The sequence below is a fragment of the Macaca mulatta genome, chromosome 16 (genome assembly GCF_049350105.2).
Source record: "Macaca mulatta isolate MMU2019108-1 chromosome 16, T2T-MMU8v2.0, whole genome shotgun sequence".
Taxonomy (NCBI): Eukaryota; Metazoa; Chordata; class Mammalia; order Primates; family Cercopithecidae; genus Macaca; species Macaca mulatta.
This window is the reverse complement of record NC_133421.1, coordinates 66,196,150-66,219,391: the sequence shown is the minus strand read 5'-3', so window position 1 is coordinate 66,219,391 and position 23,242 is coordinate 66,196,150. Positions and strand designations below refer to the sequence as shown.

Here is a 23,242-nt window from a genome sequence, read left to right as displayed (position 1 = left end):
CTGCTCGCTGCCCCTGAGTTCCAGGCCCACAGGAATGCTGCTGAAGTCTAAACAATAGGGCATCACTGCTCTTGTCTCAGGACTGACAGAGCATGAAATCAGAAAGCACAGAACAGGGCAATGTGCAGCAGAGGCGACTGGGCTTTGGGGATAATTTTGTTTGTTGTGATTGGCCACAGGGAGGCAGCAGAGTGCAGTGGTTAGGAGGGCCAGTTCTGAAATTGGATTGAAGAGGTTCAAATCCCATTTTCCCTCTTTTGTAGGGGGTGGGTGCCAGGGGCCATCCTGGGGGCCGGTTACTTAACCTCCCTAGACTTCCATCAAATGGGTAAATAATACCCCCCACCTCATGGGGTCACTGGAGGAATAAATGAGGTGTAGTACATGGAAGTGTCTGAGCCAGGGCCTGCTCTCAGCAGGTGCTCAGTGAGTTTTTATGGTAGTTAATACTAGTATCCTCATTATTTTTGTTAGTGGGAACACTGATCAGTAGGTCATGAATAGAGTATTATATCTTAGAGTGACATCTGGCACTTAGTAAGTCCATAATAAATGTTAGCCATTATTGTTTATTATTCCCACTGTTACCACTGCTGTCAGGCTTAGAAACCAAAAGCTGTTGAGATAGAGTCACCTTGTCCGTCTGCCTGGCTTTACCACGTGATTTCCGATAGGATGCCTGGGTGAGGAAGAACTCTCACCAAGGTCTTTAGGGGTGTGGCCTGGGAATCCCCAGTCCTTGGGTACTGCCTGACCAAAGCCTCCGGGAATAAGTCTAGGAAATGCTACTTGTTTAGATTGTCTTCTTAGATTTATAATGATCATATCAAAAGACATGAAGAGGCCTAGAACAGTGGCTTATGCCTGTCATCCCAGCACTTTGGGAGGCTTAGGTAGGAGGATTGTTTCAGCCCAGAAATTCGAGACCAGCTGAGGCAACACAGTGAGACCCCCATCTCTACCAAAAAACGTTAGCCAGATGTGGTGGTGTGTGCCAGTAGTGCCAGCTACTCTGGAGCCTGAGGCAGGAGGATTGCTTGAACCTGGGAGGCGGAGGTTGCAGTGCACCAAGATTGCACCACTACACTCAAGCCTGGGTGAAAGAGCAAGACTTCATCTCAAAAAGAAAGAAAATATGTGTGTGTTCTTAGATTTTTTTTTTTGAGACGATCAAAAAATTCAAGCGATCCTCCTGCCTCAGCCTCCCGAGTAGCTGGGACTGTACAAGCGCTCACCACCATACCTGGCTGATTTTTGTATTTTTAGTAGAGACGGGGTTTCACCATGTTGGCCAGGCTGGTCTGGAACTCCTGACCTCAGGTGATCTGCCCTCCTGGGCCTCCCAAAATGCTGGAATTACAGGCGTGAGCCACTGCCCCTGGCCTTTTGTGGATGTGTTTTAAAACAACTGCACCAGGGTGTGCTGTCTCGGTCATCTCTTAGTGCTGAGTGAACCTCTCTGGGCTTATTTTGTGCTGTCTTTTCCTTTGCGAGTTAGATAGCTCCAACTCCTTCCCTCCTCTTTCTTCCCTTCTGCTCCATTTGCTACCTTCCCCCTCCTACCCTTCTCCATTATTGCTGGGGCATCTCTGGACCCTTACCGGCCATCCACACCCCCCTAAAATCCAGTGTTCCCAGTACAAGTGTGCTTCCTAACCCTGTACACACTTTCCCATGCCTCCTCCTGATCCTGTATCCTGATACTCCCTGCCCTCAACAGGTATCCAGGCTCCACATTCATGGATCATGTGTTACGCTATCAGGACACTCCAGGAGTCAAAATGATTGTGGTTCTTGGAGAGGTGAGTTACTTAAAAAAAATATATATATATATATATATGATTTTAAAACTGTAATGCATAATCTCAGTTTTCAAAAAATTTAAACATTTTGGTTACATGTAACTTAAAGGGACAGTCCCTGGTAATCCCACCCTCTAGATGCTGGGGCCTCAAAGTTGTCACTATTAGTACTGCCATTTATGTTTCAGAGAAAGGAGTTCTTACCTCCCAGTTTAGCACCAGTAAGAGAGAAGCTCTGCTCTGGCTGGCCGTGGTCTCTACGTGGTGGGCAGTGGAAAGCTGGAGTAAAAAGTGCATTTTTTTGCCCAGGTATGGTGGCTAACACCTGTAATCCTTCCAGCACTTTGGAAGGCTGAGACAGGTGGGTCACTTGATCAGGAATTCTAGACCATCCTGGCCTACATGGTGAAAACCCATCTCTACTAAAAATATAAAAATTAACCAGGCGTGGTGGTACGCACTTGTAATCCCAGCCACTCGGGAGGCTGAGGTGGGAGAATCACTTGAACCCAGGAGGTAGAGGTTGCAGTGAACAGAGATCACACCACTGCCCTCCAGCCTGGGAGACAGAGCAAGACTCTGGGAAAAACAAAAACAAAAACCGCTTTTTAAAAAATTTGATGACTTTTGGATAGAACAGTTAAAAAAATTTTCTAAATACTGAAAAATGTGGGAGTCCCATAACTCCATCCCTTGTTTGCACCTCTGAAGGCAGGTCTAATCCTAAATCATGTTATATCTCTAGATCAGGAAGGGGGAGTCCCAGAGATTCCTCTAGGAGACCTGCTGTTTGTTCCTTTAGAAATCCTCCTTGTATCCAGGCTGAAACTAAACTCCTTTTATTTGGCCAAAGCCCATGTCCCTCCATTTTCTATCCAGTTTTTACGTCAGGATGGGCTCCACTAACTTGGCTTTTTCTCATTCCCCATTCCTTGGCAGATTGGGGGCACTGAGGAATATAAGATTTGCCGGGGCATCAAGGAGGGCCGCCTCACCAAGCCCATCGTCTGCTGGTGCATTGGGACCTGTGCCACCATGTTCTCCTCTGAGGTATGGCTGAGACGGGTCACTCCGGGGCTAGGAGTGGGGATTGCAAGGGGGCATTTGAAGTGAACCATGTAGTCATCTTATTAAGCAGCTAGTTCCTTCAAGAAACGTTTGTTACTTGCTTGGTTACTGCAAAAGTCCAGCCAGGGCCCTGCTCTCATCCAGTTGGAGGAAACCAATTTATAAGCAGATTAAAGCCAGAATCAGGCTCTGAGTCTCTGCTTGGCGTAGGTAGCAACCAGCTGTCTAGAGAAGTTGAGATGGCTTCCCTGAGAAGGTGATGTTTGAACTGTAGTTTAGGGGATGAGAAGGGCTTTGCTGATGGAAAGGAGGCTGAGGAGGGAGAAGGACACAGCCTGAGCTCAGCTGGGTGGGGCTTGGTGAAATGTTTTGTGTGGGGAGAGGTGGTAGAAGGAAAGGTTTGTTCTTCATGTGTTAAAATGATAAAATGTATGTGAAAGTGCCTGGCGGCACCTGATACTGTTGAGCATAAACACTCCTTAGGCTTATGCTATCTGCTAAGCTTCTGAGCTATCTGTCTTCTGCTGGGGGATCATACACCAGACTTCAGCCCCTGTACTTCAGCTTAGAGAACCCTCTACCACCTTGAAGGTGGCCCACGTGATCATGATGATGAAATTGAAGGAAAAGCCGGGCATGGTGGCTCATGCCTGTAATCCCAGCACTTTGGGAAGCCGAGGTGGGAGGATCACCTGAGGTTGGGAGTTCGAAACCAACCTGACCAACATGGAGAAACCTCATCTCTACTAAAAATACAGAACAAGTCGGGCATGGTGGCACATGCCTGTAATCCCAGCTACTCAGGAGGCTGAGGCAAGAGAATCACTTGAACCCGGGAGTTGGAAGTTGCAGTGAGCTGAGATCGCGCCATTGTACTCCAGCCTGGGCTACAAGAGCAAAACTCCATCTCAAAAAGGAAACAACCACTCATCACCCAATTAGTTTATCAATAGTTGTTAAGCACCCTGTGAGTGTAGGGCCTTCTCTTAGTGCTGTGTCTATAAAAAGGTAAAGCCTTCAAGGCTTCCTGCAATCATGAGAATCCTTAACCCTAAAGTTTTCCTTCTGGTAAGCTATTGTCACTCTTCCTAGAATGCATGCTTTTCCCCTTCAGATTCCTGCCCACCTCAGAGTGGCAATATTTGTCCAGTTGTCAAGTGCATGTCTTCTTTGAATGAGTAATTCCACTTTTGCAGATTTACCCCATGGGTATACATGCAGAGTGTTTCAAAGTATGTGTACAAGAATACTCTGCAGTGTCATAACGGCAAAAACTGGAAACAACTTTTTTTTTTTTTTTTTTTGAGACGGAATCTCACTCTGTCGCCCAGGCTAGAGTGCAGTGGTGCGATCTCAGCTCACTGCAACCTCTGCCTCCCTGGTTCAAGTGATTCCCCTGCTTCAGCCTCCCAAGTAGCTGGGATTACAGGTGCATGCCACCATGCCCAGCTAACTTTTGTATTTTTAGTAGAGACAGGGTTTCACCATGTTGGCCAGGCTGGTCTCGAACTCCTGACTTCAGGTGATCCACCTGCCTCGGCCTCCCAAAGTGCTGGGATTACAGCCGTGAGTTACCATGCCCAGCCGATTCTCTTTCTTCTTGAGTGCTCTCCCCCAACTCCATACTCACCCAACAACCAAAAATCAATCAGCCTCCCCCATTGTTTCTCCTGGCTTGCTTCGCATTACCAGCCCCTCCACCTTTCCACCCCACCTCCACATCCCCACCGTGATCAGGACACTTCTAAGAGGGTGAGCATCTCACATTTCAGTATCTGGCCGGCACTCATCGCCCCATGGGTGGGATGGGTCCTTGAATTATTTTAGGTTTTTTTTTTTTTTGAGATCGAGTCTGGCTCTGTTGCCCAGGCTGTAGTGCAGTGGTGCAATCTGGCTCACTGCAAGCTCCGCCTCCCGGGTTCATGCCATTCTGCTGTCTCAGCCTCCGGAGTAGTTGGGACTACAAGCGCCCGCCACCACACTCAGCTAATTTTTTTGTATTCTTTTAGTAGAGATGGGGTTTCACCATGTTAGCCAGGATGGTCTCGATCTCCTGACCTCGTGAGCCACTGCACCTGGCCCTTTAGTTTTGTTTTTTAAATAATTCATCTCCCTTTTAGAAATTTTGGTTTTAGTTTTGAGAAATCCAGAGTTAAAGAAACTTAACTTCCTTAAACCCAGGGTTTCTGAACATAGAATTTCTTCTTTCCCACCCATCTGCGGATGCAGATTAAATCCTACAAAGAACGCATTGGGAACCCACGCTTTAAGGTGTCTTTCAACTGTTGCTTACAGAGCAGCAGTTCCTAACCTTTTCACCTTTTTGTTCTATTTGCATGGTGAAGAGCACAGGCTGAGGCCAGGTTGCCTAGGTTCAAGTGCTACCACATACTACCTGTGTGACCTGGGATAAATCACTTTACCCATCTATGCTCCCATTTCCTTTTTTATAGGAAACGATCATAGCTACTGAGATTGAATGAGTAAAACTCTTAGAAAAGTGCCTGAACATAGTGTTATGTAAATAGGTTAGATAGTACTATGATTACCCTCTGCACCCCATCCTAAGACAAGGCTTTGCATCAGATGTCTGTGTTAATTTCCTCCATCGCTTGGTTAAAGGCACAGTCACGCTGGGCGCGCTGGCTCACGCCTGTAATCCCAGCAGCTTGGGAGGCTGAGGCTGGTGGATCACCTGAGGTTAGGAGTTCGAGACCAGCCTGGCCAACATGGTGAAACCCCATCTCTACTAAAAATACAAAAATTAGCTGGGCATGGTGGCAGGCGCCTGTAATCCCAGCTACATGGGTGGCTGAGGCAGGAGAATCGCTGGAACCCAGGAGGCAGAGGTTGCAGTGAGCTGAAATCACGCCATTGCACTCCAGCCTGGGTGACAAGAGCAAGACTTCGTCTTAAAACAAAACAAAAGATAAGGGGAAAAAAAAAAAAAAGGAAGATGATTCTGGGGTTGGGCTGCCAGTCTTTGTATCCTCACTTCCATGCACATTAGCTGTGTGACCCTGATAAAGCTTCTGAACTTCTCTGTACTTCAGTTTTCTCGTCTGTAAAATGGAAATCATCTATTGTACCTATTCAGTGACCTTGCCTGAGGCTTAAATGAAGTGATTCATGTAAAGTGTTTAGCACAGTGCCAGCCTATGACCAGTGCTGGCATTTCCCTGGGAATTTGTTGTTCACTCTTGGGGGATTAGCAGTAAAGCTACTTTCCTTTGCTTTCCAGGTCCAGTTTGGCCATGCTGGAGCTTGTGCCAACCAGGCTTCTGAAACTGCAGTAGCCAAGAACCAGGCTTTGAAGGAAGCAGGAGTGTTTGTGCCCCGGAGCTTTGATGAGCTTGGAGAGATCATCCAGTAAGTGGACCTTGGGGAGGATGGCGGCCTCCCCCTCCTTTCCAAATTCCTCCTGAGACAGCAGCCTCTCCCACACAGGGACATCCCATATTTCTGGTCCCTCTTGATGTCTAGCGCAGCTGTGTGGATGGTTCAAAATCCTCTTTCTCTTTGGCTTTCCTTTTGTTTTATTTAGTTTGTGGAAGCAGTAGGTCTAGGCTGGTGTTAAAACGTGTTGAGTTTCTGAGCCTACCTGTTTGGCTGGGAGGCGGCAGCCACAGATGAGAGCTCTGCATGAAAATGTTTAGAGAGTGTTACCTATGATCAATAAAGAGTTATTAGATACCCTCTGATCTCTTCCCATCTCTTAAACCTGTCTGGACTCCCAGCTCTTTCCTTCCTTGCCATCCAGAGACTGGGATGTGAGGTAGTAGGGAGCAGAGGGGCAGGTGCAGTCTTGGCTAGAACTTGTTTTCATTTAGTTCTCAGAATTCAGCAGGTAAGAGTAAACTAAAACCTACAGTGTTTGGGTTAGATAGAGCATTCTTGGGATGTCTTACAGAAGCCCAAAATAAGAAAATCCACGTGGATGTCTTTTTTTCCCTGCCTTCCAGGTCTGTGTACGAAGATCTTGTGGCCAATGGAGTCATTGTACCTGCCCAGGAGGTGCCGCCCCCAACCGTGCCCATGGACTACTCCTGGGCCAGGGTAGGTGCCTTGAATGTCCCTAACAGTGTGAACAAGAGAGATCTGTGGGTCTGTGGTGGTGGGTTTCTCATTGATTTGCCTCGAACTCTTGGAAACCAGGCCTTCTGTATTAGTCGGGGATCTCTTAGAGGGACAGAACTAATAGGGTATATATATATAAAGGAGAGTTTATTAGGTATTAACTTACATGATCACAAGGTACCACAATAGGCTGTCTGTAAGCTGAGGAGCAAGGAGAGCCAGTCCGAGTCCCCACACTGAAGAACTTGGAGTCCAATGTTCGAGGGCAGGAAGCATCCAGCACAGGAGAAAGATGTAGTCTGGGAGCTAAGCCCATCTCTCTTTTTCTCATGTTTTTCTGGCTGCTTTATATTCGCTGGAAGCTGATTAGATTGTGCTCACCACATTAAGGGTGGATCTGCCTTCCCCAGCCCACTGACTCAAATGTTAATCTCTTTTGGCAACACCTACACAGACACACCCAGGATCAATACTTTGTATCCCTCAATTCAGTCAAGTTGACACTTTTGGAGGCCAAGGTGGGAGGATTGCTTGAGACCAGGAGTTGAAGGCTGAAGTTAGCCATGACTGTGCCACTGCACTCCATCCTGGGTTACAGAGTAAGACCCTGTCTCTAATTAAAAAAAAAAAAAAAAGGCCGGGCGCAGTGGCTCAAGCCTGTAATCCCAGCACTTTGGGAGGCCGAGACGGGCGGATCACGAGGTCGGGAGATCGAGACCATCCTGGCTAACACGGTGAAACCTTGTCTCTACTAAAAAGTACAAAAAACTAGCCAGACGAGGTGGCGGGCGCCTGTAGTCCCAGCTACTCGGGAGGCTGAGGCAGGAGAATGGCGTGAACCCGGGAGGCGGAGCTTGCAGTGAGCTGAGATCCGGCCACTGCACTCCAGCCTGGGCGACAGAGTGAGACTCCGTCTCAAAAAAAAAAAAAAAAAAAAAAAAAAGTGCTGGGCGCAGTGGCTCATGCCTGTAATCCCACCACTTTGGGAGGCTGGGGTGGGTGGATCACCTGAGGTCAAGAATTCGAGACCAGCCTGGCCAACATGGTGAAACCCCATCTCTACTGAAAAAAATACAAAAATTTGCCAGGCGCAGTGATGAACTCCTGTAATCCCAGCTACTCGGGAGGCTGAGGCAGGAGAATTGCTTGAACCCGGGAGGCAGAGGTTGCAGTGAGCTGAGATAACACCACTACACTCCAGCCTGGGCGACACAGCAAGACTCCATCTCAAAAAAAAAAAAAAAAAAAAATGAAGCAATGGACGGGGTCTCACGCCTGTAATCCCAGGACTTGGGGAGACCGAGGTGGGAGAATTTGCTTGAGCCCAAGAGTTTAAGACCAGCCTGGACAACATAGCAAGACCCTGTCTCTACAAAAAAAATTTTTTAATTAGCCAGGCGTGGCAGTGCGTGCCTTGTGGCCCCAGCTACTGGGAGGCAGAGGCGGGAGGATCGTTTGAGCCTAGCTAGGAGTTTGAGGCTGAAGTGAGCTATGATCGCACCAGTGTACTCCAGCCTGGGCAACAGAGAGACCCTGGTCCCCCTCCAGAAATGAAGCAATGGATATAAGCTGCTTAGGTTATTTTCTAGCCCAGCAAATGCTCAGAGAAGGATAGAGATAGTGCTGATAGTGCTGATGCCAAGTGGTACCATGGGTCCTCCTGTTTTCTGTGTCCAAAATGATTTAATGAAAGGGCTTTTGCACTTCTTTCTTGGGAAAACTTCGTCTGAGAGTTGTTGCTTTGCTGCCAGAGTTTAAGACATTCCTGGGGCACTTTGGTTCTGAGAGTACACACAGCGGGGCAGTTCTGGAAGAATCTGTGGTGGTCACCAGGGCCCTGCTTCCCTCTGCCCCATGTCTGCCCAGGAGCTTGGTTTGATCCGCAAACCTGCCTCATTCATGACCAGCATCTGTGATGAGCGAGGACAGGAGCTCATCTACGCGGGCATGCCCATCACGGAGGTCTTCAAGGAAGAGATGGGCATTGGCGGGGTCCTCGGCCTCCTCTGGTTCCAGAAAAGGTGAGCATGGAGGGCAGAAGATGACAGGGCCCTGCAGCTCGGAGTTAATGATTTTCCCCCAACAAAGGAGTGGGAGTGGACAGGCCTGGGGAGTGTGTCCAAGGTCAATCTTTGGGGCCACGGGTCAATTGAAAGGGCAGAGGAAGGACACTTAAGCTATGAGCCACTGCACCCGGCCAAATGCAGACCTCTTGACAGCAAGATAGAGGTTAGGCAGGAGAGAACTGGAAAATGTGGTGGCCTAAGGAGTGTGGGCCTCGTGACACTGCTGAACAGATAGAGAGTACCTTATGGGCCGGGCGCAGTGGCTCACGCCTGTCATCCCAATACTTTGGGAGGCCGAGGTAGGTGGATCACCTGAGGTCAGGAGTTCAAGACCAGCCTGGCCAACATGGTGAAACCCTGTCTCTACTAAAAATACAAAAAATTAGCTGGGCATGGTGGTGCGCACCTGTAATCCCAGCTACTCAAGGAGGCTGAGGCAGGAGAATCACTTGAACCCAGGAGGTGTAGGTTGCAGTGAGCCAAGATCGCGCCATTGCACTCCAGCCTGGGCAACAAGAGCAAAAATACTCCATCTCGAAAAAAAAAGAAAAGAAAAAGAAAGTACCTTATGTTGTGTTCACCTTGCAAATTTCTTTCTCCCGTCAGCTTGAATGTTAGAAAAAATTGGTTTTCTCTGCAACTCCCAATCTTAGCCCTCCCATGGGACTGACGGCTGGGCAGGGGAGCCAGTGAGTATGTGATTCACAGAGGCCTGGCTTAAGGTGGTGCCGGGCAGAAGGCCAGGTCAATGTCTTGGGTTGTGTCATGCCCTCACCTGCAGAGAGATGGGTCTTGGTCCTGCTTTGGACCCTTCCTGGGAAAAGTTCAGGGGTTATGACACCTGAGCAGGTCTCTTTCTGTCTGCTCCTGCCTCCCACCTCTCCGTACTTTGTTCCTGATTCTTAGTTGGGAGGTTGAATACTACAGGAACCAGGCATGGGGCCTCTTACACTGTGAAGGGACAGGGTTCTCACCCCCTGTCTGTCTGGCACATGGAGCATAGCCACAAATACAGGTCAAATCCTGGTGCAGGCAACTCATGCTGAAAATCACTGACCAAAGAATAGATTTAAAACTCTGGTTTCAGGCCGGGCGCGATGGCTCAAGCCTGTAATCCCAGCACTTTGGGAGGCCGAGACGGGCGGATCACGAGGTCAGGAGATCGAGACCATCCTGGCTAACACAATGAAACCCCGTCTCCACTAAAAATACAAAAAAATTAGCCGGGCGTGGTGGCGGCGCCTGTAGTCCCAGCTACTCGGGAGGCTGAGGCAGGAGAATGGCGGGAACCCGGGAGGCGGAGCTTGCAGTAAGCCGAGATCGCGCCACTACACTCCAGCCTGGGCGACAGAGCGAGACTCCGCCTCAAAAAAATAAAAAAATAAAAAATAAAAAAAATAAAAAAATAAAACTCTGGTTTCAAACTCTATTTTACAAACAGTATTTGGGGCCGGGCATGGTGGCTCATGCCTGTATGTAATCCCAGCACTTTGGGAGGCCAAGGTGGGCAGATCACTTGAGGCCAGGAGTTCAAGACCAGCCTGGCCAACATAGCAAAATCTCGTCTCTACTAAAAATACAAAAATTAGACTGGTGTGGTGGTGCGTACCTGTAGTCCCAGCTTCTTGGGAGGCTGAGGCAGGCAAATTGCTTGAACCTAGGAGGTGGAGGTTGCAGTGAGCCAAGATTGTACTACTGCACTCCAGCCTGGGCGACAGAATGAGACTCTGTCTAAAGAAAAGAATCAGGAGGTTTTGCCTGAGAGTTGTGTGGTAGTATTAGACTTGGATTGGTAGTTACCCGTCTTGGATTTGAATGACTTGTTTAGGGAGATGGGAGAAAGTACGAGCGTGGTCTTGTCGACTCTCTCCCCGCTTTCATTCCCCCGGCTACCAGGTTGCCTAAGTACTCTTGCCAGTTCATTGAGATGTGTCTGATGGTAACAGCTGATCACGGGCCAGCCGTCTCAGGAGCCCACAACACCATCATTTGTGCGCGAGCTGGGAAAGACCTGGTCTCCAGCCTCACCTCGGGGCTGCTCACCATCGTAAGTACTGTCATCCTGGGAGGTGAACAGTGGGGACACTGGCCTCATGCTGCTTTGCCACAGCAGGGCCCTAGAAGGAGCCCCTGAGTGTAAAACCCAGTGCTCAGGCCCATTCAGGACACACTGGGTTGGTTTGCCCAGCTGAAGGAAATTCTTAAAGCTCAAGGCAACATTCACTTGTTTCTCCTGCAGGGGGATCGGTTTGGGGGTGCCTTGGATGCAGCAGCCAAGATGTTCAGTAAAGCCTTTGACAGTGGCATTATCCCCATGGAGTTTGTGAACAAGATGAAGAAGGAAGGGAAACTGATCATGGGCATTGGTCACCGAGTGAAGTCGGTGAGTTGTTACTCTCCTAAAAAAGTAGGATAGAGGCCGGGCGCAGTGGCTCACGCCTGTAATCTCAGCACTTTGGGAGGCCAAGGCGAGTGGATCACCTGAGGTCAGGAGTTGGAGACCAGCCTGACCAACATGGAGAAACCCCTTCTCTACCAAAAATACAAAAATTTAGCCGGGCATGGTGGTGCATGCCTGTAATCCCAGCTACTCAGGAGGCTGAGGTAGGAGAATCGCTTGAACCTGGGAAATGGAGGTTGTGGTGAGCCGAGATCATGCCATTGCACTCCGGCCTGGGCAGCAAGAGTGAAATTCTATCTCAAACAACAACAACAACAACAAAGTGGGATGGATCTGCCGGGTGGGTGGTGATAGGGGGCATTAATTTATTTGGGAGAATACCTAAGCTTTCTTTTTTTTTTTTTGAGACGGAGTCTCGCTCTGTCGCCCAGGCTGGAGTGCAGTGGCCAGATCTCAGCTCACTGCAAGCTCCGCCTCCCGGGTTCCCGCCATTCTCCTGCCTCAGCCTCCCGAGTAGCTGGGACCACAGGCGCCGCCACCTCGCCCGGCTAATTTTTTGTGTTTTTAGTAGAGATGGGGTTTCGCCGTGTTGGCCAGGATGGTCTCGATCTCCTGACCTTGTGATCCGCCCGTCTCGGCCTCCCAAAGTGCTGGGATTACAGGCTTGAGCCACCGCGCCCGGCCAATACCTAAGCTTTCAACTCCCAACATACAAAGCTTTGGATGTGTTGACAGATGCCAAATACAAGACAGCTATTTTTTCCATTTGATAATAACAGATTGCCCTTAACAGTTTTTCTGTCGTTCGCTTGCAGTATGGAAATAGCAGCTGAAATGAGATGGAAAATATGGTAACTTTGGTTTCCCAAATGAACCTTATGGGTAAAAGGACCAAGGTCAGGTTGAGGGGACATATTGGTCACTTTAGGCTAGTAACAGACAACTCCAAAAATCTCAGTGGCTTACCACAGCAAAGGTTTATGTCTCATTCACACTATATCCACTGAGGGTTGGCTGTGCCTGTTCTCTGCCATCTGTGCTGGAGGAACAGCCCCTGTCTGGGATGTGCTGGCCTCACGTCAGCAGGATAACAGCAATGGCAGGACCACGTGCAGGCTCTTAAAGCCTTACATGATTCCCCTTCACTCACATTTCATTGGCCACCACAAGTCAAGTGGTTATTTGTGACATCACTGGGGCAGGAAGAGTGATAGTATCAAGGTATATCCGATTGGGAGAGACCAGTGGGAAAGGACAGTAAATATTTTAAACAGTTGATATAGTCTTAACAGGGCCAGTCATCTGTATGTCCTCATAGTGTGCTGTGGTTAGAAATTGAAGAGCAAGCCGGGCGCGGTGGCTCACGCCTGTAATCCCAGCACTTTGGGAGGCCAAGGCGGGCGGATCACAAGGTCAGGAGATCGAGACCACGGTGAAACCCCGTCTCTACTAAAAATACAAAAAATTAGCCGGGCGCAGTTGTGGGCGCCTGTAGTCCCAGCTACTCGGGAGGCTGAGGCAGGAGAATGGCGTGAACCCGGGAGGCGGAGCTTGCAGTGAGCCGAGATCGCGCCACTGCACTCCAGCCTGGGCGACAGAGCGAGACTCCGTCTCAAAAAAAAAAAAAGAAATTGAAGAGCAAGAGATGAGGTCACTGGCAGCTGCTCAGGGCCATATGGGAACAGCTCCTTAGTAGATCCCTTTGCCCTGGGCTCCTTGGCTCTGTAGCTCCAAAAACCTCATGTATTTGGTCACTCCACTGGCCTAGGTGGGGAGTATTAATATGAAGGTCATGCATGTGATTCAGGACACCACCTTCTAGGCAGCCAAACATTTGGCCATCTCAGGTGAGATACCCAGAGGTTGCTTGATGAGCAAGGACCAGCTCAGAACCAAGCAGGGAAGGTGGGTGACTCTGAGGGACATTCCATCTAGGACTTGCTGAACTTTGCTCAGCCAGCCCCAGCTCCTGACCATATAACTCCTTGCCCATCTACAACACAGGGCCTTTCTAAGATAATGCTAGACCTGCACGCCACACTCACTCATTCACTCTTTGAGTTCCTCACTTTCTAGAGGATGTACTGACCCAGCTATCTCTTTGCTGAGGGCGGAAGTTGCTTCGGTATTGGGATTTGGTGTGTCCCTAGATCATCTTCCTTCCCCACTGACAGGTGGTTAATTTCATTCACGGCAGGTCTATAGTCTTTCCTAAAATTTTGGGAATACTTTGCCTCCCACACTCAACACGTGTTTGTTTAGTGTTGAACTCTGTCACAGCTTGAGTAGGCACAGAGCTGGTGGGGGTGTGGCTGGAAGCTGGAACCTAAGACTGAGTTGGAGAGTGGTTAACTTTCAGACCTCTGCTGCTCAACACTGTAGGACCTGGCCAGCTCCCTGAACATCTCAGGGCTTAGTTTCTTCTTTGTAACTTAGAAGTGAGAACCGCCGGGCGAGGTGGCTCACGCCTGTAATCCCCAGCACTTTGGGAGGCTGAGGCGGGCAGATCACAAGGTCAGGAGATTGAGACCATGGTGAAACCCCGTCTCTACTAAAAATACAAAATTTAGCCGGACGCGGTGGCGGGCATCTGTAGTCCCAGCTACTCGGGAGGCTGAGGCAGGAGAATGGCGTGAACCTGGGAGGCGGAGCTTGCAGTGAGCTGAGATCGCGCCACTGCACTCCAGCCAGGGGGACAGAGCGAGACTCCGTCTCAAAAAAAAAAAAAAGTGAGAACCTACCAAGGTTGTTTTGTGTCCCAATTGAGATATGAGAGGACTTCAAAAGCTAGCCCCATGACATTAGCACAATTGGTGCCACATGGAATTGTACACGTGGGTCAGGTTCCTGAATCGCCTCTGGGATATGTCCAGTTCTACCGACCTGTAATACAAGTATGAACAAACACATCCCAGCAGTGTGTGAGTGTTCCTCTGTAACGTTGGGTTCATTTATAGATAAACAACCCAGACATGCGAGTGCAGATCCTCAAAGATTACGTCAGGCAGCACTTTCCTGCCACTCCTCTGCTCGATTATGCACTGGAAGTAGAGAAGATTACCACCTCAAAGGTAACAAAGGAAAAACTTCCTGGTTCCCTAATGTTACGTTGGACAAATTTATTGGAGGAAATAGGAGCCAGGTTACATTTTGATTATGCAGCTAAAAGCAAACCTAGTTTTCTGGAAATGTTATTTTTGTTTCGTAACTAAATTTAACAGACATGCACTAAATGTCAGCTAGGTGTTGGGTATGTTGCTAGATGCTGGAAATTGAACTGAGTCAGACACAGTGTCAACCAGTGGGGCTGGTAGAAGTTTTTAAATGATGGTCACAATTCGTAGTAATAGTAGTAACAGTGGAAAATTATGAAGAAAAAATGAGAAATAATGATAAATGCTTTGAATGTGTTGCCTTCCCAGAAGCCAAATCTTATCCTGAACGTAGATGGTCTCATCGGAGTCGCATTCGTGGACATGCTTAGAAACTGTGGGTCCTTTACTCGGTGAGCACTGCAGCTGTTTTCTTCGTTACGTTTGTTGATTTTTGTTGTTTCCTCCAAACTATAAAAGTAATGCATACTCAGAATAGAGTATGTGAAAAATAAGGAGAGGTATAAAGAAGAAAACAAAAATTGCCTGTAATCCTACCACCCCTTTTTTTTTTTTTTTTTTTTTTTTTTTTTTGAGACAGAGTCTCGCCCTGTCGCCCAGGCTGGAGTGCAGTGGCGTGATCTCGGCTCACTGCAAGCTCCGCCTCCCGGGTTCACGCCATTCTCCTGCCTCAGCCTCCCGAGTAGCTGGGACTACAGGCGCCCACAACCGCGCCCGGCTAATTTTTTGTATTTTTAGTAGAGGCGGGGTTTCACCGTGGTCTCGATCTCCTGACCTTGTGATCCGCCCGCCTTGGCCTCCCAAAGTGCTGGGATTACAGGCGTGAGCCACCGCGCCCGGCCTAATTTTTTGTATTTTTAGTAGAGACGGGGTTTCACCGTGGTCTCGATCTCATGACCTTGTGATCCGCCCGCCTCAGCCTCCCAAAGTGCTGGGATTACAGGCATGAACCACCGCGCCCGGCTAGAGCACCCCTTTTCTTCTTATTCCTGGGCAGTAGTAGTACTGTCTGGGGAGAAGGGCAGTCACGTGAGCCTTTTAAAACTACAAGTTGATTGTGTGTTGCAGGGAGGAAGCTGATGAATACATTGACATTGGAGCCCTCAATGGCATCTTTGTGCTGGGAAGGAGTATGGGCTTCATTGGTGAGTCCATTCGTTATTGTTTTAAGTGTTTTTTGTTGTTGTTGTTGTTGTTTAAACCCCCATGGTTCAGCTATACCACTTACCCATGGGGTTGAGTTTCTTTTTTTTTTTTCTTTTTAAAATTCTCTTTGTGGTTCAGTTTCTACAGAAGAAATGTCATATCCTCATAATCATTGTTCTTAATCTTTTGTTTCTTACTTTAACTTTTCCCCTTATCTTTATCATTGTTCCTTTGTTCTTAGAAATGATTGCTAGCCCAGGAAAATAGAATTAATTTTTTTTTTTTTTTTTTTTTTGAGACTGAGTCTTGCTTTTCGCCCAGGCTAGAGTGCAGTGGTGCGATCTCTGCTCACTGCAACCTCTGCCTCCCAGGTTCAAGCAGTTCTCCTGCAGCCTCCCAAGTAGCTGGGACTACAGACGCATGCCTACAGGTGTGTGCCACCACGCCTGGCTAATTTTTTGTATTTTTAGTAGAGACGGGGTTTCACTGTGTTAGCCAGGATGGTCTGGATCTCCCAACCTCGTGATCCGCCTGCTTTGGCCTCCCAAAGTGCTGGAATTACAGGCATGAGCCACCGCGTCCAGCCTATTTTTATTATTTTTTATTTTTTCCCTTTAAAATTTTGTTTTAATTTAAAGGAAAATAGAATCAGATCCAACAGCTCTCTTGTACAAAGTCTGCCTCATCTACCTATGGAATGGATTTGGACTAAGCTTCCCACTGCTTTCTATCTACCTTTTTTTTGTGTTAGAAAGATTTCCCTTCCTTAGCCTCTCCCTCTCACCAGGCTTATGAAGCTCTAATAAAAAAGATGTGTTTGCTTCATTTTAGGACACTATCTTGATCAGAAGAGGCTGAAGCAGGGGCTGTATCGTCATCCATGGGACGATATTTCATATGTTCTTCCGGAACACATGAGCATGTAACAAAGCCAGGAACCCTACTGCAGTAAACCGAAGACAAGAACTCCCCCCGCAAGGAAAAAGTGTACAGACAGCTGGCAGTGGAGCCTGCTTTATTTAGCAGGGGCCTGGAATGTAAATAGCCACTGGGGTATAGGCACCGAAGACCAACATCCACAAGCTAACACCCCTTCAGCCCACACAAAGAAGCTTCATATTTTTTTTTATAAGCATAGAAATAAAAACCAAGCCAATACTTGTGACTTTACTCTGCTACCTGCTATATTTATTTCATGGAAGCATCTAAGTACTGTCAGGATGGGGTTCTTCCTCATTGTAGGGCGTTAGGATGTTGCTTTCTTTTTCCATTAGTTAAACATTTTTTTCTCCCTTGGAGGAAGGGAATGAAACATTTAAGGCCTCAAGATACTATACATTTAAAGCACCCCAATGTCTTTTTTTTTTACTTCCCTTTCTTCTTCCTTATATAACATGAAGAACATTGTATTAATCTGATTTTTGAAGATCTTTTTGTATGTTATGTGTTAAGGACTTGTTTGGTATCCCACTGAAATGTTCTGTGTTGCAGACCAGAGTCTGCTTATGTCAGGGGGATGGGACCATTGCATCCTTAGCCATTGTCACAAAATATGTGGAGTAGTAACTTAATATGTAAAGCTGTAACATACATTTAAAATGGAAATGCAAAAAGCTGTGAAATGTCTTGTGTCTTATGTTCTCTGTATTTATGCAGCTGACTTGTCTGTCTGTAACTGAAGTGTGGATCCAGGGACTCCTAACTACTTTTCATCTGTAATCCACAAAGATTCTGGGCAGCTGCCACCTCAGTCTCTTCTCTGTATTATCATAGTCTGGTTTAAATAAACTATATAGTTATCAGTGAAGGCATACTGCTGGCTCCTGGCATCCACATCCTTTGATCTGTATTTCTTTGTAACTATACTTTTTTCCAGACAGGGTCTCACTCTGTTGCCCCAGGGCTGAAGTACAGTGTCACCATCACAGCTCACTGCAGCCTCCATCTCCTGGGCTCAAGCAATCCTCCCACGTCAGCCTCCCAAGTAGCTAGGACTACAGGAGCGCACCACCACTCTAGGCTAACTTGTATTTTTTGTGGACTCAAGCAATCCATCCTCCTTGGCCTCCCAAAGTGCTGTTACAGGCGTGAGCCACTGTGCCTGGCCTGAACTGTACTGATACTTTCAGTATATGTGGTTTTAAAAGTGCTCATCTACCTTTTCAAAAAATAAAACACTAGCATCAAGAACCTCCAAAGCCCACTTATTTCCTCCCCTAAATCTATACCTCTCCCTGAGTGAATGGTAACCAAAGCGCTACCCAGGTACTTGGGCCAAAAGCTTGGAAACCACCCTTTACCCTCTCCAGTTGCCAAGTCTTGTTGATTGACCCTTCAACTTTCACTCTCATCTGTCCACATCTGGTCGGCTATTTCCCCTTTTGTTGCCTACACTGCATTCTCCACACAGCCACCAGTGATTTTTTTAAAACCTATTGAATTGAGCCACTCCCTTGTCTAAAATCCCCAAGTGACATTTATTTACTTATTTTTATTTTTGAGATGGAGTCTCACTCTGTCGCCAAGCTGGAGTGCAGTGGCACGATCTCGGCTCACTGCAACCTCCGACTCCCAGGTTCAAGCAATTCTCCTGCCTCAGCCTCCCGAGTAGCTGGGATTACAGGCACATGCCACCACACCCAACTAATTTTTTTTTTTTTGAGACGGAGTCTCGCTCTGTCGCCCAGGCTGGAGTGCAGTGGCATGATCTCTGCTCACTGCAAGCTCCGCCTCACGGGTCCATGCCATTCTCCTGCCTCAGCCTCCCGAGTAGCTGGGACTACAGGTGCCCGCCACCTCGCCCAGCTAGTTTTTTTTTTTTTTTTTTTGTATTTTTTAGTAGAGACAGGGTTTCACCGTGTTAGCCAGGATGGTCTTGATCTCCTGACCTTGTGATCCACCCGTCTCGGCCTCCCAAAGTGCTGGGATTACAGGCTTGAGCCACCGCGCCCGGCCCCCTAATTTTTGTATTTTTAGTAGAGATGGGGTTTCACCATATTGGTCAGGCTGGTCTCAAACTCCTGACCTCGTGCGTGATCCACCTGCCTCGCGCCTCCCAAAGTGCTGGGATCACAGGTGTGAGCCACCTCGCCCGGTTTAATTTTGAGACAGGATCTCACTCTGTCGCCCAGGCTGGAGTACAGTGGCTCGATCTCTGCTCACTGAAACCTCCGCCTCCAGGGTTCAAGCTATTCTCCCTGCCTCAACCTCCCAAGTAGCTAGGATTACAGGTGCCCACCACCACACCCGGCTAATTTTTGTATTTTTAAGTAGAGGCGGGATTTCACCACGTTGGCCAGGCTGGTCTCCAACTGCTGACCTCAAGTGATCCGCCCGCCTCGGCGTCCCAAAGCACCGGGGTTACAGGCGCCCGCCACCGTTCCCAGCTAATTTTCGAATTTTTATTAGAGACGGGATTTTGCCATGTTGTGCAGGCTAGTCTGGAACTCCTGGGCTCAGGCGGTCCGTCCACCTCCGGCTCCCAAAGTGTTGGGATTACAGGCGTCAGCCACCGCGCCCGGCCCAAAAGTAGCTTTTAAATTATCTTTTCAACAAGTATATACTGATCATTGGCCATGAACCAAAGCACTATGCAGACGCTTGGCTTCAGTATCATCTCATTGAATCCTCATTATGAGCTTACAAATTAGGCAATATTCCCGTGTTTAGAAATTAAAATAGGGGGCCGGACGCGGCGGCTCACGCCTGTAATCCCAGCACTTTGGGAGGCCAAGGCGGGCGGATCACGAGGTCAGGAGATCGAGACTATCCTGGCTAACACGGTGAAATCCCATCTCTACTAAAAATACAAAAAATTAGCCGGGCGTGGCGGCGGGCTCCCGTAGTCCCAGCTACTCGGGAGGCTGAGGCAGGAGAATGGCGTGAACGCGGGAGGCGGAGCTTGCAGTGAGCCGAGATGGCGGCACTGCACTCCAGCCTAGGAGACAGAGCAAGACTCCGTCTCAAAATAAGTAAATAAATAAATAAAAGAAAATAAATTAGGGGGCCGGGCGCGGTGGCTCACGCCTGTAATGAGGTCAAGAGATAGAGACCATCCTGACTAACACGGTGAAACCCCGTCTCTATTAAAAACACAAAAAATTAACTGGGTGTGGTGGCGGGCGCCTGTAGTTCCAGCTACTAGGGAGGCTGAGGCACGAGAATCGCTTGAACCCGGGCAGCACGCCACTGCACTCCATCCTGGGCGACAGAGAGAGACTCCGTCTCAAAAACAAACAAACAAACAAAACAAAACAAAAAACAAAAAAACGGATAAAAAGTAACTCATTCATCCCTCATCCACCTAGCTGAGGCTAGATCTTATAAAAATCCTGTATTGCCACTCAAGGCTTTAACAACAGGTGATGGTCTAGGTGGCTTTTACTCGACAAAATGACTGCAGAGAGCATGCTACCCACTAAGGAAAGGGAGCCAGCCATCCTCGCACCGACGTCCTCGTGGGGAGGCCTGGGGCGAAGTCATCCCGACTGGGCGACAGTTACAGCCGAACCTCACCAGGGCAGGCAGGGCTGCCGGAGGCAAGGCGGCGCATGCGCGGCCCGCGGGCTACCCGGCTCCGCCCCGCGCGCACTATTTAATCCCAGAATCCCTCTGTGTCGCACCAAACGGCCGCATAGTTCCGAGGCTGCGGAGGCCGGGCGCGGTGGCGTCAAGATGGCGGCTGCGGCAGTGGCGGCGGCGGCGGCGGCGGCCGCGGCTGCATCTCTTCAGGTGCTGGAGATGGAGAGCATGGAGACGGCCGCTGCCGGCTCGGCAGGCCTGGCCGCCGAGGTCCGAGGCAGCGGCACGGTGGACTTCGGGCCTGGGCCAGGGATCTCTGCAATGGAGGCGAGCGGGGGCGATCCGGGCCCAGAAGCCGAGGATTTCGAGTGCAGCTCTCACTGTTCAGAGCTGTCCTGGCGGCAGAACGAGCAGCGACGCCAGGGCCTCTTCTGCGACATTACCCTGTGCTTCGGCGGGGCTGGAGGCCGCGAGTTCCGGGCCCACCGCTCGGTACTGGCTGCCGCCACCGAGTACTTCACGCCCCTGCTCTCGGGCCAGTTTTCCGAGTCCCGCTCGGGACGGGTGGAGATGCGCAAGTGGAGCTCCGAGCCGGGGCCCGAACCCGACACTGTGGAAGCCGTTATCGAGTACATGTACACCGGGCGCATCCGCGTCAGCACGGGCAGCGTGCACGAGGTGCTGGAGTTGGCCGACAGGTAGGCGAGGGGGGTGGGAGCACGGAGGGCGGCGGGCGCGGAGAAGGGGAGATGCTCGCCGGCGGAGGGGAGGGCAGTGCCTGCCACGGCAGCTCGCGAGTCCTGAGTGAACGCATTGGGTTCACACTCGCTGAGCGCCTACTGGGGGGCAGCCAACCGCGGTGGGCGAGGAGGATGCACCGTCAGGTCGCGCCTCGCGCCCAAGAAGCTCAGATACTAGGTGGTGGGACAAAAGTGATGGAAAGGAAAGTCAGTATGTGGTAAGCGTTGTGCTGACGTTCAAAAGGAGTGAAAGGCTAGGGATTGAATAAAGACCTTTCTGAGGAGGTGACGTTTAGACAGACCTCTGAATGTCAAAAAATAACTGACCGTGCAAAGATGGGGAATGAATATTCCAGACAGCGCAAAGGCCCTCAGGCAGGATCCAGTTTGGCTTAGAGAAGAGAATTAAAATACAGTCTAGTGACGCTGGATCTAGTGGATGAAGGGGAGAAGGATGCGTGAGATGCGTTTGAATAAGGAGCTTGAATTTCACTGAGTGTGATAGGAAACTGAGTAAATAAATGATCTGATTTAAATATTTTAATATTATTCTGCCACTGTGGTAAACGGATTGTAGGGAGCAGGAATGCTCCAGAGACTGGTTAGCAGGCAGGTAATACCGTTTATAGAGATGGAGAGGCATTTGTTTTGGCAATTATCATTTTACAGATTCCTTAACAAAAATGCCTGTTGAGCGCCGATTACGCATCAGCTCAGATGCGGGATTCTAAGGTGCTAGGGTTTCAGCAGTGATCAAAACAGACAAAAGTCCTTTTCCTTATCGCACTTACGTTGGTAGATAGACGGTAAATAAGTAAAATGTATAGCCTGTTGGATGATTGTTATCACTGATGAAAAATAAAGCATGGAGGGAGTACATAGAAAGTGCTGGGGGAGAGGAAGTGTTTGTCAAATTGCCTGGATAGAGAATGCCCTATGAAGAAGACGTTTTGCTAAGAACCAAAGGAGATAAGGTAGACTGTGTCAGGTAGGGGACACAGGTACAGAGGCTCTGAGGTGGAGCTTGTCTGTATGTTAGAGAACAGCGGGGAGCCAGTGTGGCTGTATCAAAGGGATGCAGGGTGAGAGGAACAGGAGAAGCCTCAGGATGGTAATGGGTATGGATCCAGATCCCATAGGGCCTTGATGGTCTGTGGAAGGACATGAGCTTTTACTCTGATAGAAATGGGAAGGTTTGGGGTAGAGGAATGATGCAGTCTCGTTTGATGAATAGTGCTGTGTTGAAAAAAGGATGTGGCGGCCAGGCCCGGTGGCCCATGCCTATAATCTCATCACTTTGAGAGGCTGAGGTGGGTGGATGCTTGAGGTAAGGAGTTCGAGACCAGCCTGGCCAACATGGTGAAACCCCCGTCTCTACTAAACATACAAAAATTAGCCAGGCATGGTGGCGTGCCTGTAATCCTAGCTGTTGGGGAGGCTGAGGCACAAGAATCGCTTGAGACTGGGAGGCGGGAGGCCGAGGTTGCAGTAAGCCGAGATTGCGCCACTGCACTTCAGCCTGGCTGACAGAGCGAGACTGTCTCAAAAAAAAGAACAAAGGATGTGGCATTGGGGAGGAGGGGGCACCAAGGGCAGACGCAGGGAGACTAGTGTAGGAGGTTGTGGCAGTGGTGGTGGAGGCTTCGATTAGGAGGGAGAAGTAAAGGTGATGAGAAGTGCTCTGGTTCCAGATATATTTTGAAGGTAGATGAGATGAATTTGCTGATGCATTTGATATGGGGTATAAGGGAAAAGACTGCTACCTTTTTGACCCAAGCAGTGGGAAGGATGGAATTATAAAGATGTGGAAGATTGCAGAAGAGCAGGTTTGGGAGTAAGAGCAGGAGTTTTTGGATTTGGTTAAGGAGATCCCTGGGAAGCCCCTGGGAGCTAGAGATACAAATTGGGGAAAATTAGCATATAAATGGTAGCTAAAGCCCTGGGACTGAATGGTATTACTTAGGGAGTATACGTAGAAAAGGGGTAGCGGGGAGAGGGTAGGCAAGACGGAGCCCCGGGGTTCTCTAGAATGTAAAATAGCTGGCTGGGCGAGGTGGCTCACGCCTGTAATCCCAGCACTTTGGTAGGCCAAGGCAAATGGATCACTTGAGGTCAGGAGTTCGAGACCAGCCTGGCCAACATGATGAAACCCCATCTCTACTAAAAATACAAAAGTTAGACCGGGCGTGGTGACTTACGCCTGTAATCCCAGCACTTTGGGAGGCTGAGGCAGGCGGATCACGAGGTCAGAAGATCGAGACCATCCTGGCTAACATGGTAAAACCCCGACTCTACTAAAAAAAAAAAA

The 23,242-nt window shown here is 49.1% G+C and overlaps 2 protein-coding genes across 28 annotated transcripts in view; both read left to right on the top strand.

Moving 5' to 3' along the window:
• The window catches only part of ACLY (ATP citrate lyase), a 63,912-nt gene extending 46,428 nt beyond the window's left edge, over positions 1-17,484 (top strand). For 20 of the 25 annotated variants that reach the window (XM_077971648.1, XM_015119676.3, XM_077971644.1 and 17 more), the window contains 11 exons: positions 1,721-1,802; positions 2,742-2,852; positions 6,112-6,239; positions 6,833-6,926; positions 8,814-8,968; positions 10,910-11,060; positions 11,253-11,396; positions 14,372-14,485; positions 14,837-14,919; positions 15,596-15,672; positions 16,505-17,484. In XM_077971648.1, coding sequence (XP_077827774.1) covers positions 1,721-1,802; positions 2,742-2,852; positions 6,112-6,239; positions 6,833-6,926; positions 8,814-8,968; positions 10,910-11,060; positions 11,253-11,396; positions 14,372-14,485; positions 14,837-14,919; positions 15,596-15,672; positions 16,505-16,599 — 1,234 coding nt within the window. In that variant the 3' untranslated portion in view covers positions 16,600-17,484. Of the gene's footprint in view, positions 1-1,720; positions 1,803-2,741; positions 2,853-6,111; positions 6,240-6,832; positions 6,927-8,813; positions 8,969-10,909; positions 11,061-11,252; positions 11,397-14,371; positions 14,486-14,836; positions 14,986-15,552; positions 15,722-16,484 lie in introns of all 25 variants that reach the window. The other 5 variants (XR_013406772.1, XR_013406773.1, XM_077971639.1 and 2 more) reach the window with 3 other exon arrangements.
• Positions 17,485-20,296: 2,812 nt separating this feature from the next.
• Positions 20,297-23,242, top strand: part of KLHL11 (kelch like family member 11) — a 25,033-nt gene continuing 22,087 nt past the window's right edge. For all 3 annotated transcript variants that reach the window (XR_013406793.1, XR_001440457.3, XM_001107943.5), the window contains exon 1: positions 20,297-20,892. Coding sequence is in view for 1 of the 3 variants with exons in the window: in XM_001107943.5 (XP_001107943.1) it covers positions 20,348-20,892 (545 nt within the window). In the remaining 2 variants the exon portion in view is untranslated. The remainder of the gene's footprint in view (positions 20,893-23,242) is intronic.